This window comes from Solea senegalensis, linkage group LG19, assembly GCF_019176455.1.
Source record: "Solea senegalensis isolate Sse05_10M linkage group LG19, IFAPA_SoseM_1, whole genome shotgun sequence".
NCBI lineage: Eukaryota > Metazoa > Chordata > Actinopteri > Pleuronectiformes > Soleidae > Solea > Solea senegalensis.
This window is the reverse complement of record NC_058038.1, coordinates 5,890,771-5,906,773: the sequence shown is the minus strand read 5'-3', so window position 1 is coordinate 5,906,773 and position 16,003 is coordinate 5,890,771. Positions and strand designations below refer to the sequence as shown.

General features: G+C 38.7%; 1 protein-coding gene across 2 annotated transcripts; it reads right to left on the bottom strand.

The window, feature by feature from the left end:
- Positions 1-4,867: 4,867 nt before the first annotated feature.
- Positions 4,868-12,874, bottom strand: kdm8 (lysine (K)-specific demethylase 8). Of its 2 annotated transcripts, XM_044051924.1 has the most exons (8): positions 12,698-12,874; positions 9,807-10,285; positions 8,960-9,132; positions 7,899-8,031; positions 7,756-7,806; positions 6,301-6,450; positions 5,159-5,251; positions 4,868-5,075 (listed from the first exon to the last, which is right to left on the bottom strand). In XM_044051924.1, exons 2-8 carry the CDS (start codon positions 10,260-10,262, stop codon positions 4,911-4,913), a joined length of 1,221 nt encoding a protein of 406 aa, XP_043907859.1. In that variant the 5' UTR covers positions 10,263-10,285; positions 12,698-12,874; the 3' UTR covers positions 4,868-4,910. The 2 variants fall into 2 exon arrangements, with proteins under 2 accessions (XP_043907859.1, XP_043907860.1); XM_044051925.1 differs by lacking the exons at positions 4,868-5,075; positions 5,159-5,251 and adding an exon at positions 5,523-5,607.
- Positions 12,875-16,003: the final 3,129 nt, after the last annotated feature.

Genomic DNA, 16,003 nt, shown 5'->3' with positions numbered 1-16,003 from the left:
GTTTTTATTCTTCATTTTAAACTGTTAATACACTATTTTAACATGCTGAAAATTGTAAATAATATAACAATAATATAATAAATAATAATTCCAGATATTGAAAGTTATTCTGGAAAAATTAACTCACAGGGCATTTTCTGGCCCTTTTATGGTTAAAATAAGCAAAAAAAAAAGTCCAGGCAGACATATAGAGGCTTAGGTATTAAAGGGTTAACTACTCATTTTGTCCAGAAAGTTGCCAGATTTTACTCGGATTCTCGACTTTATTCACCCTCCCTTTATTCACATTCCCAGATTAAACCCAGACCCTCACTGTGTCGTATAACAAGACAAGACACAGTAAATCTAATGGACTGGACCTTATTTGCCAAAATCCATGAGGTCATTAATCACAAAGAGGAGCAGGAGACGAGGGCTTGGGTTGAAGAGAAAGGGTTACCGGGCCCCGGGCGTCCGCCATTACTCCGCTGGTAATTAACTATTGATTACATTATAATGAGCGTAAGCAGTTTTGTGTGATCTTAAGTCAATTGTGCCACTTACTTGACAGTGGCGATGCACTGATGTCTAAGTGGAGCGGACAGCGTTTACGCGCGGAATTAAAGACGGACTGTGTTCATATCGGTCGAGCGATAACCTTGTGAGTAAAGTAACCAGGTTTGGAGAAGTCTATTACCTGCACGTTGCCATGTTTAATACATAAGCTGCTGGTTTCATTTGCTCAACTGAGATTTAAATCTATTCACTGTTTTTACTATTTATTTTATAATCATTTTGAAGACACTTTTATTTTTAGGGTGGCTACTGGAACCAAAACATTTCATTTTCATAATCGATTAATCGATTAGTTGTTTGGTCCAGAAAAAAATGATGTTCTCAAATGTCTTGTTTTATCCACTAACCAAAAACAAAGCAGGAAAAATCTGATCTGATTAAACAATACGTGGATTTTGCATTAATTCAGTTATGGATTAATCAATTAGTTGTTGCAGTTATTGTTATGTTGACAAACTAAAGGAGGCAGAGAGAAGAAGTAATGTTTCCTTCTCCCTCAACTCTCTTTTCCATTTGTAAATTAACCAACAATTAACAACAATTGTTAATAATGCAACAATTATGCAAGTATTTTGCAATTACTAAATGAATCATCAACTATATTGAGTATTTTTCCACTAATAAAACCAAGTATTTCCGTTACATTTGAGCACATGATTATTTCCAGGTTTGGCAAACTACAATGAACATTTTCAGACATTTTGCGTATCAAAAACTACTCAAATGAATCGAGAAAACCACCGACAGATTAATCGGTCATGAAAATAATCCTAAAATGAACCTGGAAACGTGAGATCATGTGATTTTCAAAGAGCAGCTGCTTCTCCGTTTCATCATCTGCAATATTATAGTGTATTTTAAAGAGATTTTACGACATCAGCACTGACTGATTTTCCGCAAACACAGAGACACTCTCTGTCAATAAGGCTGACTAAAGCCAGATGGCACTCTCTGCATGATTCTACCATTTCCATTCCAACAAAAGTTGACGAAGACGGCTTCTCATTGTCACAAACCATTTGCCATGATGACGGTTTATTGTGCTGAAATAATATTGGGGAAATATTATCATGTATCAGTGTTAAGTTTAACTGTGTCTTTGTCGTTTTAAAAGACGCGTTAAAATAATAAACATTTCAGCTCCCAAAGAAACACATTTTCACCATGAATCCATAATTACATAATTTTTTTCTATAATTTGACGACGACACCTCCTTCGAGTAAAAAATACTCCACACTTCACAGAGTGTAATGGAAATCATTTGGGCAGTTTTTGAACAAACACAACAGTAAAATCATTACTGCCTCTGTGAAGGTATGATGTCGCGTTTCATTCGTTTTGCTTCTGCTGTTTTTATTCAAAATTTTATTAAAATTCTACCCACGTTGCTCTTTAGAGGGAGAGAGTCTCTTTTGCAGCCTTGATTTCCCCAAACACAACTTTTATTTGATGGTGAATTTTGTTGAAAAGCAGATAAAATTTGAACATCACTGCTGAGCCGCCTGAATCTCCTCCACATCGCCACACATCGTGTACGTCTGTATTGTAATTAACATACTTAATTGAAATGAAATGGGTGTAGAGCCAGGGTTCCCAACCTGGGGATCCAAGAGATTACATGAGAGGGCTTTCTCTGCTCTGAGGTTGTGAGGTTATTAAAACTATCATTTGTGCATTTTAAATTTTAGAAAATCCCAATCGCACACTATTTGGATCATCAGAACTCAGTATCACTTTTTGGACCACCTTTAAATTTGAGTGACTTCTGAACTTCTGTGACCTTTATTGCTTTCTTTAAACAAAGTCTTATCAGGTCAGTTAGTGGCGATACCTGATCGTGTTCTTGTTGTCGGCATCTGTGCGACAAAATATCACACGTGAGAAATACAAGTATGGAAGTTATTATAGTTTACAAAATAAAGAAAAAGAAAAAATGATAACTAACTGGAACTGAACTGTGTTTGTAAAACTAACTCTAACTAAAATTGTGGAGAAAATGTGCTTCGTTTTCGTCTTTGTAAATTAATTTCATACATAATCCTTTTGTATTTATTTTTTCTCTGCAGGCAATTTTGTTGTATTTTCATTTAGAATAAAATGTTTATGTCTATGCTAAGTTAAACATAACATTCTTTATGCTGTTAGTAGATGTTAGTCTCATGCAGGTTATTTATTATTATTCATGTTTTTATGCAACTGAATCCAACCTCAGCAGTGTGACGCTCAATTATAGCCGAAATTCTTGAAGACCGTTATACAGTATTTGATTCAGGGATGGTTGTTCATACAATACATTAATACATTTTTTTTAAAATGGCATCTTTTGCTGGGTTTTTATGACACGCAATACTTATTAAGACCTTTTTTGACACTAAAACTAATACAAACTAAACTTAAACTAGGCATTTACAAAAAAACTAACAAGTTTGTTCAAATACCATTGGTGCGAAATTGCCCAAATCGGCTCTGAGTTGGCATTCGATCCAAAATGGCGGCCTTCCTGTAGGATTCACGGGAAAGTCGCCACCGACTTTTTTGACCGTCCATACCTAATGAACGTGCGTACCAAGTTTCGTTCATCCACGTTAAACCTGGCCCCAGGTCCGTTTTTAGCCCCTCCCACCCGAACCACTTTCAGAGGTAAATTTTCACCAGGTCTGACGCGGTCGCAGAAGTCTGTGAGTCGGGGTTTAGACTTCAGGGAAGCACGGGACAGTTTTTATCCATATACACTGCGAGCACAGGAACACTAACCTACAACTGCTGTTTATTTTTGCATATCAACGTTTGTAATTATTCACTTTTAATGAGTGTGCGTGGACAGGGGTTCGGGTTGAGGAGGCCTGGTTTGTCTTGGACAAAAGCAAGATTAGGAACCACTGATCCATTTAGACAAAAGAAAATGGCTTTCATAAAAGTAAAATAGCAACATTTCCCTGTGTTTCCTTCTGCTGTGGATGCAAATCAGTCTAGTGTAAAGTGAGGCTAAATTCTCCTGAATATCAGGACAAATGCTGATCACACAAACCTTTGATCCATGAACAGTGAACGCTCACACACTCACACACACACTGCAGAATGATTAGTCTAATTATGCCGCTGATGACTGCAGCAACATCCATTGTGCAGAAAGCTAACAGCAGAGGAAAGAAAAACAAACACACACACGCACACAAAAAAAACACCCAAACCAAAACAAATGAGCAGTTAAAGTCGTTTGTGCTCGATTCATCTCCCATATTATTTTCAGAGGGCTGTCGTCTAATTTGATGGGATGTGCTTCTCTTTTCAAAACGGGCTCATTTAATTGTGTTCTCGACCTTTTTTTATTTTATTTTACAAAATACCTTCAAACGGGCGATTTCCATAATTCACGCGAATGAGGCAGGTCCTCGGATTTAATGAGTGACTGAGCAACAGGTAGAGAAAAAAAATAACAAACGTGGAAACTGGTTTAAGTGGCAGTCTGACAATCACGCAGGTCACAGATGCAAATGAATAAATTATTTATCAATTCCCTGAGCACAGAGAGACTTTTTCATATTAAAATGGTCTCACAGGAACAGACAGTACAATCAGAAATGAAAGAATAGCATATCATGCAAAATTCATAGATTTTTTGGAAAAAGTGACAGCTCCATGGTCTCTTTTTTTAACCTTAACCAGATGTTTTTCGTGCCAAAACCTTGTTTGTAAGCGGGAAATGTTTTCATCATTTCAGCCCAAAGAGCCACAGCTCGCTTATGTAAACAAGAGCACACGGAGAGATCCACTGGATCCAGAAGAACTATATAGAACTGCGTATAGTGTAGCTGTCACCATCTTACACAAGCATGACGAAATTCATTGTGATATGTTCAGATGTTCAGATGAGATTATACTCGTCTGAACGTGTTAAATGGCCAAAGTATGTAATCTGGATTAGATCAAGATGAAATGTAGTCTGGCGGTGGAAAGAGTACTGAGATATTCTACTCAAGCAAAAGTACCACTGTCTTGACAACATTTTACTTAAGTACAAGAAGAAGTACTGAAGCGTTCTGTTCTCCACACAGAACGGTTCGAGACTGGGAATTGAACCCAGCACCTTCATGCTGTGAGGCAACGCTGCGAACCACAAAGTAGAATTTGGTAGATTCTTACCAAAATGCTATGCGAACATACTTGGGTGATTACTCACCCATCTCAAAAAAGTGTCGACAGAAGGTCGCAAAAACACAAGCTCACGTGTTTAAAGCTGCTCTCTGCGTTACAGAAGCACACGGAGGCAACTATCCAGCGACCGGGTTGAGAAAACAAGCTTAACTTAAATTCTGGTAGCAAAATATATTTTTTATTATTACAAATCCAGAATTCAGGACCACCAGAAGCTGACGGAGAAGCTGAGCTCCAAGGATCGGACGTAATGCCAGTGCTGGACAGGGATGAACAGCACGTCTCCGGGGTGCAGGACACACTCGAGAAACGGAGCTTTGGCAAACGCCGGGAAAAGCTCCGTGTCTGGATTCTCCACCTCCACCTGCACGGAGGGAGTCAGAACTGGGAAACGCTGCATATTTGCAATCTCAACGTGTTCTATCTCGACGGGGCTGTCAATCCTACCTGACTGGTATTGTGAAGCAGCTGTGACTGATGAGGGTACAGCTTGTCTGTGTCCTCTGGGGAATAAAGGCGAATGTATTTGCTTCCCACAACCTAACACATCATATACAGAGGGGGGGGGAACGCCATGTTGTAAACAAGCTGCGATCACGTAAGTCATCCCTAACATTCACTGGATCTGTTAAAGCTGTAGTGCGTGGCTTTTTCAATCTTAACGAATATCTGTTGCAGTCAAGCCATTTCCAAATTTGTTCAATTACAGCTCCACACGACTCTTTCTCTCTCTCTGTTCTTCAATACTGCAGTGTTTTGTTTGTGATGTAACACCACAACATTCCAGTGCTGTGCAGAGGAGTTTTTTTTATTTTACATCATGACTGACTAAGGTAAGGAGAGAGAAGCTACCTCTCAATTGTAAAGCAACATTCCTGCGAAAGGTTGGCGTATGGCTGAAAAACACGAACAAGAAAAGACGCAAACATTTCAAAAGTGGATCCTGTTAATAGTAATAACAAAAAAAAACTGGACAAGAGTTTCACTACTCACATCCTGAATTGATTCAGTCCCAATTTCATTAGATTTCACTAATTTGATATTGATTCATTTGGAGATATTTCAGTTATCCCACACCTAATTTTGCTTGGTGTTTTTTTCAATTTTCTTTCAATTTGGATCTCTCTAACGTCTAACTATTTATGTTACATTAAAAAATGTACCCCAAAGTAGCTACACTAACACACTTTATAGTTAATATGACCACATAATGCAACTCTGTGATCATTCAAGCTCAAACTGTAGAAACATGGCCAAATTCAATAATATTCAGCCTAGAAGCACATAAGACCATTTGCAATTACCCAGTTATCCAGCAGAGGATGCTGTGAGGGTTATGTTGTTTTGTAGTAACAATGAAAGACCAACAGAAAAGCTGCATGCGGACGTTTTTCTTGTGAACTGTGATACTCTCACGATACAGGAAATAAAATATATTAAAAGATCGATATGAAGGTTTTGGGAAACGATTTCAAATTAAGATTGATAGGAAGGAGATTGTTTTTCTAACCCATCCCTATTTTTTGGTATTTGGTCGGTATATAAGTTACGCACTGGAGCTTTAAGTGGTGCTGTTGTGTCGTCGTCACCTGAGCCAAGAAGTTTTGCTGAGGGTCCTGGTGAAGAGGAGAGACTGTACCGCCGGGTCCAAACCACGCGTTTATGGTGATGTTATCTTCGTCGTCTTCACCGAGACAGCAGTAATCAGGGAGGCGGATGTCTTCCTTCAGCTCTGGTATCTAAGGCAACGTTGCAGAGAATGATTCAATTAGAAAAGACCCACAAACTCCTAAGATTATCAAGATTACCTTTCCTGAATAATGACGTAAAATCAAGTTTGCACTCTGGCTTTTCTCTTGGTTTGGTCTTTCCACCAATTTTGTTCCAGTGTATAATAATTCAACTGGTGGATTTATCCTGATTAATTAAATAATCAATTTAAATGTTGATTATTTTCTCGATTCCCAAACCTAAAAATATTTCAAATGTCTTTTTTTTGTCCACAAACTAAGATTAATTACTTTTAATGATTTCTTTGTGACATTGAGCAAAAACAAACCGAAAACATTCACATTTATGAAACTGTGAAATCAAAGAGCTTGTTTTTAATTATAAATAAAACACTAAAATCAACAAGTTGATTATCACACTATCACAGCTGGCGGTTAATTTAGTAATTGATTAACCATCGCGGCCCTAATGTCTGCTAAGGTTGTGAACAGCTGTGGCTCAGAAGACTATACTCCAGTCCATGTGCCGAAGTGTCCTTGGGCAAGACAATAAACTCGAAAATAGCATCTGGGAGTGTGTGAATGACAAGTGCTCGTACACATGACAATGAGTTTAGAAGAATCTGTATGGTATCTATTTTTAGAAAACAAGGCCGTCTCAAAACACCACCCTTGAGTTTTCATGTACTGTACACAACCACTACACAACTTCCGAAAACGCTGGAAAAGAGAAGGATGGTATTGGGCAAAGTTGTTGTTTCTGTGTGGATAAGGCCTAATTAAGTGAGAGAACAATGTGCTTTATATAGATGCGCAGTATGAACAAGTGTGAACAGGTGCACAGCAAGAATACAGTGTACTAGAAAAGCATGAGTTAAATGTTAACCCTTGCATGTGTTATTTAAAACACAGCCATGTATATTGTCTTCTTTCACTCATTTCACTCACTCACTGTAATAATCATGAAGGATGAAGGCAGATGCTGAACACTACATACTGTATAAGACGTTGCTGCTGATTCCTGGTTGTGTGATGACTCCTCGTTTTGCCTCATTCTAAATGATCAGTGGCCCAAAAAGCAGCTTTTAGCTCGACGGGGAGGCCATTTTGTAAAGTTCAACCCTGACAATGTTATTGACTTCCATGGTAAAATTAGCTCCGAGGAGTCAATACTGTTTCGAAGCAATGTGGTGCAACACATTTCACTGTGCTGCTGGAAACGTTAGCTGAATGAACAATTAGACGACTGACAGACTCATAAACATTTTCATCATTATGTTTAAATTAGTTGAAAAGTGAAATATCAAACCGTACCTGATCGAAAAGCTGGTGCTGAGCCAGATAGCCCAAACCTTTCCCTCCATCCTGGGGAAATATAACACGAAAATACCCCCCCCTGTTAGAAACTAAAATTGTGCTGTTTGTTACCTTTGTGTTCAGGCTGTGGATGCACTTACTTTATTGCAGATATATCGATCGATGAATTCATTGACCGTGAGCAGCGACTGTGACCATTCCTCGTCCGTGTACCTGGATCCCACCTCAACGGGAACAGTTCGACAACCGGCCACGGACCTCAAATACTCTATGCTTCGCAGGAGGAGGGGAATAAAAGACTGTAAGGCACATGTCTTAAACAGAGATGCAGTTATATCAGACTGTCGAGTGAGGAATAAGGATGATAGTGGGGAAAAAACAACTAAGCTGCTTATGCTGTTTGACATTTTAAAGGCAGAAACGTACTCCGTGCACGTCGCTGCTTTTTGTCAAACTGATGTTAAATGTATGCCGCATGCAGGAAGTGAGCACTTGAGGAGGTTTTCTCCCTCTCAGCTGGATTCGAGCAAATCAGTCTAATTACATGGTGAGGCACAAGTGGAGTGGATGACTACAGGTGTACGCCTCGCCTCGCAACGCATACAGACGTTTGATATGATTATTTCCACTGTTGTTATTATTATCAATCCAGAATTAAACACAAAACCACATGACCCTGCCTCGTGGTTAATAAGAGACATGCTGATTGATTGATATTTCCTTTCATTTTAATCCTACAAAAACAACAGAACACCTGAAATGTCAGATTGTGTCAGCACTAATTTTGACACATTTACATTAACTTAAATATTGAATCATATTCTGCAAGATTAAAACATTTTTACACCATTTTTGAAACTATACAACAGTTAACTACTTGTGTAAATGTTTGAACATTTTCCAGAACATGTCTTTTCATGTGATTTGCTCAGTTTCCAAATAGGAATGTTCCTCTTAGAGTCGATTAACTGTCCTCATTTTAAACAACCTCTGCAAACATTGTGTCTGTACATTGCTTGTATTGTAAACTACTAAATCCTAATATTCCAGCATGTTTCGTTTAATAAAAAGAGGGCTTTTCCTACAAATTAAATGGTATTTGTGTTCATCTGAAATGTGTTTGCCATACAGAATAAAAACCTACAAACCACACAATATGTTTTTTGAAAGAATAAGAATAAATGTTGCGTAATCATCAGACCTCCATGGGTGTGTGTTGAGTGCCGGCCAGTGATCAATGATTCCTTCCAAAACCACTGGTTTGCGAGGCAGCAGATAGTTTGTGTTGAAGCTCTCCAGTGATGGACGTTTTACCCTGGGAAGAGCCGACTCCTCTCTGATCACAGGAACATGTGGGCGCTCGATCTTTATTCTCTGTTAATGAGACGACAAAGGGTTTGTCAATTCTTATTCCTTTCGAGGGTCATGGTTGGAGCATACAGGGACGAAATGTTCCATCACTAAAAAAACAAGTCAAGCTGCGTCTGCTATTAACTCGTGGATAGATGTGATTATGTGCCGTCACTACATCAATGCAGAATGGCCGCATCATGATGTATGAAAAAACCAACCAATTTATCACCAACCTTAATACACAGAATAAGCTATAAATCATGTCTACAGCCTTACAGGTTATATATACTGCATATGTTTATCTATATAGAGCTTAGATAAACATAATGTACATGTAAAACATTCATTCTTAATTATGACTCACTTGGAAGTGACATCAAGATAGAATACTATTTAGATCATTTCAGTTGATGAAATGTATTTATTTGCATAGCACCAATTGATAATGTTACGTTATCTCAAGAAACTTTATAGACCCGACAGGAACACAATGAGGAAGCATTTGGCAAAAGTGGAGAGAAAAAAACATTCTGGATATCTCAGAACCAAAGTGTCATCTGCTGTGACGGGTTGGGGTAGAAGAGAGGAGAAAGAGAGGTGGGAGCAATGATAAGATCATTTTGGATTAATATCAGTTTTCAGAAATCTTGCATGCATTTCTATCAGTGTTTTAATTAATTAAAAGGCCCACAAACCTTCACCTCCACTTGTTCAACTTCATCGTCTTCCTTAGAGGATTTTCTGACCTCATTTTGGAGAATCCCAACAATGACCTGGAGTATATTGTCCATGACGGCCGCACCCATGAGTAAACCCATGTCACAAGTCCTGACGGCCTGCCGCACCTCGTCCTCCGATGGACCGTCACGACACAGGGCGGCCACTTTGAAAAGGCAACCGTAAGAATAGACACGTCTCCACTCTTTGTCCACATGGCGCCACGTTCCCGTGTTGAGCTTCTCCCACGAAAAATCCAAAACGATCTGAGCGTTTAGCACACGGGTGGCCCTGGAAGTGTCGCTGTACAGCTGCTGCCTGGAGCGTTTCAGCACATCCAGCACACTTGACTCCACTGTGTCACTGAAGTGCAGGGGAAACTGGTCCTCATTAGGAGGCAGAACGGCAAAGATTTTCGACCACAGCTGAGCCATTGATGAGGAGGTCTTCACTTATGCTGTGGGGCAGAGAGTGGTGAGTCAGGAGAGCACTTGAGATGATGATGAAGCGTTTCTCATTTTCAGCTACACTTCCATGTGCACTGTGTGACTTTTCAAAAGTAAAATTTTGAACCTGAAACACTCATTCTGTGCTCAGCTCTTTCAGAGATCATCAGTGTCACAGTTTGGTGAAACTGCCCACATCGTTATCATCAATTTTGCTTTATTTACAAGCATCTTTCATACAAAGCAATGCAAGTCAAAGTGATTCACAGGATAAAACAAAACAAGAAAATATGCCAAAAAAAAACCCCACCTATTAACCATCACAGCAACACATAAAATGGGGGATAATATCAAAAATACAACTACAATACTCATGAATTACCAGAACCCAGCAAAAACAAAAGAAAAATAAATATGTAAATAATAACAAATAAAAATTGAATAAATAAATAACAGTAAAACTGTGGACAAAGGCTTGTAAAAAGGGAATACTGAGGTAAAATGGACTATAAACTAAAAGAAAAAAAAATACAGTAAAAAGTTACAAAAATTATATGGAGTTCAGTTAAAAGCCAGGTCTTTAATTTGCTTTTAAAAATACTGATATTCTCTTCTGCCCTCAGGTCTTCAATGAGGCTGTTCCATAGACAGGGGCCATAATAGTGAAAGGAGGCTGCACTGTAGGTTACTCAATCCTCCATTTTCCAAGTGCATCAGTGAAAGATGTCATTTTTCATTTGTGCAGTAAGCTTCCTCTTCAAAACACTAACTCACACTCTGATTGGTTGCACTCAGTGCACATAAAAGGCTTACTTTAAGTTGAACCAAACCAGTTAAACCGAATTACTACTTATACACTTGTACATGTGGGTAGTTTATTCAATTTCTGCTAACAAACCCTCCTAAATGTTATACACTGGACCTTAAAATGTTTTTCTAACAAAAAAAGAAAAAGAAAAAAAAAGCAATCTTGAAACATCCTGCCACCTCTTCTTGAAAGTCTCCATCTCCATATTGATGCCATCTAAACAAAGTGAACTGACATTCGTCGCACTCTATCTTCAGTGACACATGATGGAATGCCGCAAGATAAAAGTGCCCACCACAGTTATACAAAAACACAAGGACACTTGTTTTCCCCCCCATCGCCTACAGCCTCTTTGCTGCAGTGAAACAGATGTAAACACCTAATTTCCAAACTGGCATCTACAAAACACAGGTGAGGGCATCCTGAGCCAGAGATATGTGAGTGTGACACATGCACAACATCGACGCTGCCAACTACTGGCTCCAGTTGTGACACTGTCCCATGTTTGGATCCTCTGTGAAGCTGCATGTTGGCAAAGTACGGCTGGTTTTAAAGCCCCCGATTGATTTGTACATGAACACAGCCTTGTGAAGTCTGAGGCCGGTGCAATTATGGGTCCAATGTTTAAGAATTAGTGATGTCTAGTGGTGAGACAGCAAGAATAAAACAAAGACAGGATTTATGTGCTGACCAAAATCCAAATTCCCTAGCACATTAAGGAACTATGGTGGCCTTCATATTCTATAAGATATGTTGTTCTTTTTGTTTGCATGGTAAGCTTGCGCTTCAAAATGCAAAACGCACTATCCGGTTGACTTGTCTCCATGATTGAGGTAAAAAGATTTTGATTTTAAAGTGATTACACTTATACAAACATATATATCAATGTAGTCTTACAATTAGACGTTACTATTTTTCTTCTTCTTATCATTATTACGACTGCCAACTATTTTGATAATTTATTAGTCACTTTGAATGTCTTTTTTAAAATAAAATGAGTATAATTATGTGAGTTTTTTGTTTCTCATTACAAAGAATCCATACTAATAATACCATATTAGATTTTTGGACAATATATTAGATTACGTTTACATTTTAAAGGTTGGGCACAATATTTTTATACAATTTTCTGTATAACTGTATGGTCTGCAAGTTGCAGCCTGACTGCACAGTCACATCAGCTGGAAGTACAATCGTTTTGTTTTTACTGCAAAGCACACAACAGAGTCTTTGAGGCTGTGTGCATAAATTAAAATTACACAAACATGTGACTGAAGAAAGAATTGAGACTCAGTACACAAGTTATCCACAGGAATTTGTCCATAAAAAAAAACACAGGCACCAAGTAGTTGTTCCTCCAAAAGTGAGTCATGATGACATTAAATAATATTTAACTCTCAATAACTTAATACATTAACTAAGAAAGAAAACGTCTGTACATATTAATTGACAAAGGCTTTATATTAAGCTTTGTTATTAGATACTGACACAACCCTGGCGTGCAAATGACATCTATAATATCAAATAACAAGAAGAACCATTTAAATACGTCATAAAACTAAAACCCACGCCATAAGCCAGAGTAACAAGTGTTGATTTGTTCGCTGTTACTTACACAAACACGGAGTCCAGGAAGCCGACACATGTTTAAAAGCAGCGAGTTGAAGCTGAATTTAATCACCTAAATGGTATAATAACATTTTAATGTAACAATAACACAATTTTAGTAACATTAATGTCACTAAAATGATAAGACACGCTGAGAATCAGTGGTGCCGCTAATGCTACTGCGGGTGGCGCAACAAAAACAGACCGGGAGGAAACGAGGACACAAGAAGACTCCAGTTCCATGTTGCGTTCGAGGACTTGAAAGCAAGACAAAAAGCTTTGTAACAAATGTTTTTAAATACACACAAATTCAGCAGTAATAGAGTTGAAGCGACAACAGGGCTGTCAGTGATATTTTTGTAGTGGAGTGTATTTGTGAAGAAGAAACTGATTTTTATTCACTATCTGGTCCAGCAGAGGGTGGTAATCTGCTGTCACTCTAACCTGCATGCATGAGACTGGATTGAATGACAGAGACCACACACACCACATACACTCACACTTGTTTTAATATTTTAGAGAGTTTTTACATTTTAGTGATGACACATGCAGCTATTCTTCTCCAGGTTTTGGTTTGGACTACTGGTCCTGACAAGGTCAATGTTTATGCCAGAAAAGGTCATTAAAGGTAATAAATACAAGCACACACACACTCGATTGATGTAGACTAATGCATCCCCTAATCCCTTACCCTGAACTAAACCCCAATTCTAACCCTAAGCCTAAAACCAGGTCTTAACCCTTAAAAAGCCCTTTAAAATTGTGGGGCCCAGACAAAATGTCTCCACAAAGATAGGTTTGTACATTTCTTTGGACCCCACAAAAATATAAATACAAGCACACACACACAAGTTTGCAGTGCTATTCTTCTCAGGACATTTGGTAAGCCTAAACAAGGCGTTAGGCCTGACTACAACCAATTACTACCAAACCCTAACCTTAACTTACTAAGTTCAGCCCTTAACTAGCTCCTCAGAAATGAGGTTATGCCTCATTAGGACCAGGTTTTTGGTCTCCATGGTCCTGACAAGGTCAGTTATGCCAGAAGAAAATCCTTAAAAGGTAGGAAATACAAGCATGCACACACACACACACTGTACAAACACCTGTTAATCATATGTTGCCAGTTTCCCACTGTGCACACTCCCTCCCACTCTCTGCTCCTAGACAGTCACATCTGTCCACAACCCCTCGATCCCCGAAGCTGCAAGAAAATCTGTTCTCTTTTCATCTGATTACTTTATTCTTCCTGTTCTTCACATTATCGAGTAACTGTTGTGTTGTACAGCTCAGATGGCTTGGTTAAAAACAAAAAAAAAGAAAAAAAAGACACATGCTCCTGTGACAACACAGCCTGATTTACAAACACAGAGAGACACAATAAATTATTAAATCTGTATGGACAGGTGAGGACAATCATTATGTGGCAGTGATACGGTTCTTCCATCATAATAAATTATACAATTGTTATGCAAACCTTCTTCTCCTCTGCTTCCCATCGCTTCTGCCGCCCGTATGTAAATAAAGATATCCCTACAGGATTGATTGATGTGTGTCTACTCACGCAAAGCTAAAACAATAATTGGGTTTATCTTTTTGATGTCACATATAGTGATATTTGAGTTTTCCCGGGATTCAATTGCTTTTGCAGGGGGAAAAGGGAGGGCGACGTGCGCTGAACAAACATGATAGGAATCCTATGGCAGAGGAGTGTAGAATCTATAAACACATAGCACCATTATCAAATGTCAAACACTATGAAATTCAAATAATCCTGGTGCGAGCCACAGATCTGCCCCTGTATGTAAATGCAGATGCAAACAAGAAAAGGAGAGAGAAAGAGAGAGAGAGAGCCAGAACATGCCTTGTCAGAAATCACTGATGTGATTTAAAAATGAAATGTTTCATACATTCCCACTGTGTAAACAGCAGAATTCTCATGGCTCAATCTATTCTTCACGGAGGGGTGAAATTAATGTGTGGCCACAACTGCAGCATCTTGCTTTTTCTCCTCTCTCTCTCTCTCTCGCTCTCTTTCAAGCTTTTGAAACATAGAAACTGTGAGCTACACATTTGAATGTAGAAGAATAAAGAGAATTATAATGCAGACAAATCAGGAAGTCGACCCCAGCTGGTCAAAACACAGTGTGTTCTTTATTGTATGGGATGCTGTGGGAGAAAACCTCACACCATGATGTGAATGCAGTTTGTGCTCCTCTGCTTGTGGTCCCAGCAGGAGAGGCCTATGTATTATTCAGATGCATCTCGTTGTGAGACAGTGTGGGGCTACACTGAAGGTCAAAGGCCCAGCAATGTTATTCCTTGCTGTGCTGTCACTGCTGACTTCATGTGCAGGCCGTCCTCTGAAATCTACCTCGGCAGGGGTCAGTGACCTCTCCCGTGTTTCCTGGGAGGAGGAGGTGATTGTACTTTCTGTTCCTCCCACGGCCTCGTTAGCCAGTGTCACTCACAGGAAAATTGGATTTTTGTTTTAAGTATATCATATTTTTCCAGTTTTTGAACCCAGGATTGTCTCTTTTTTTAAACCCGATAGTTCATGTTCAATCATTTAAATGTTTATCATGACAACAAATAATTGTACTTAGACCTTTTAAGGCTAAGAAAGGTTTTTGAAATGAGCTTTGGAGTTTCCAATTCAGAATTGAATGTGCTAGCCCAGACATAATGATAATATGAATGAAAATAATGAGAATGTTCTTTATAATGTCATCACAAGAGAGTCTAAAAGGGATGATGTTTTCTAATTCCTATAATCCAACCTTAATCTTCAGGCAAACTAGCTAACTAATTACTACAACCAGTAATACTACATTTAATTTTGTTGTAAAGCTTTGTCTATATTATATTATGTTAAAAATTAAAAAAGTGATTTGGTTTGTATTTTTCTACACTTTTCAAACACCTTTAGGATCTTTACAGTGCCTGAGTTTGTTTAGTCAACAATTAATTTGTTTCTTCTTCCTCTGTTATTTTAAAGTCTTTTCCCTTTTTTTTTTTTTATAATTCCTTCTGAACCAAGGCTTGTCTCAGCAGCATGTTGCTGCTCGGGCTTCACCAGTAGCCAAACAGGGCAGCCGGGCAGCGTGAACCATGACTGTCAGTGTGTTTATTCTCACGGGCCGTGCAACAGCTGAGACACCAGGACACCACAGGAGGGATGTAATCACCACCATTATGCTTCAGGTGCCGCAGAAATAATAGAAGGAAACAACCCCTCCGGTGGTGTTGTCATGGATCAGAATCCAATTAAACAATGTTTAGAGCGACATAAACTGCCACTCGTAGCCTGATG

Excerpts from the sequence above, each read along its gene's own strand:
- kdm8 (XM_044051924.1), bottom strand. The coding sequence starts at position 10,262 with ATGGCTCAGCTGTGGTCGAAAATCTTTGCCGTTCTGCCTCCTAATGAG. Across the intron at positions 5,252-6,300 it reads AGCAAAACTTCTTGGCTCAG|GTTGTGGGAAGCAAATACAT; the intron begins GTGACGACGACA and ends ATGATGTGTTAG. Across the intron at positions 5,076-5,158 it reads TGCTTCACAATACCAGTCAG|GTGGAGGTGGAGAATCCAGA; the intron begins GTAGGATTGACA and ends CCCTCCGTGCAG.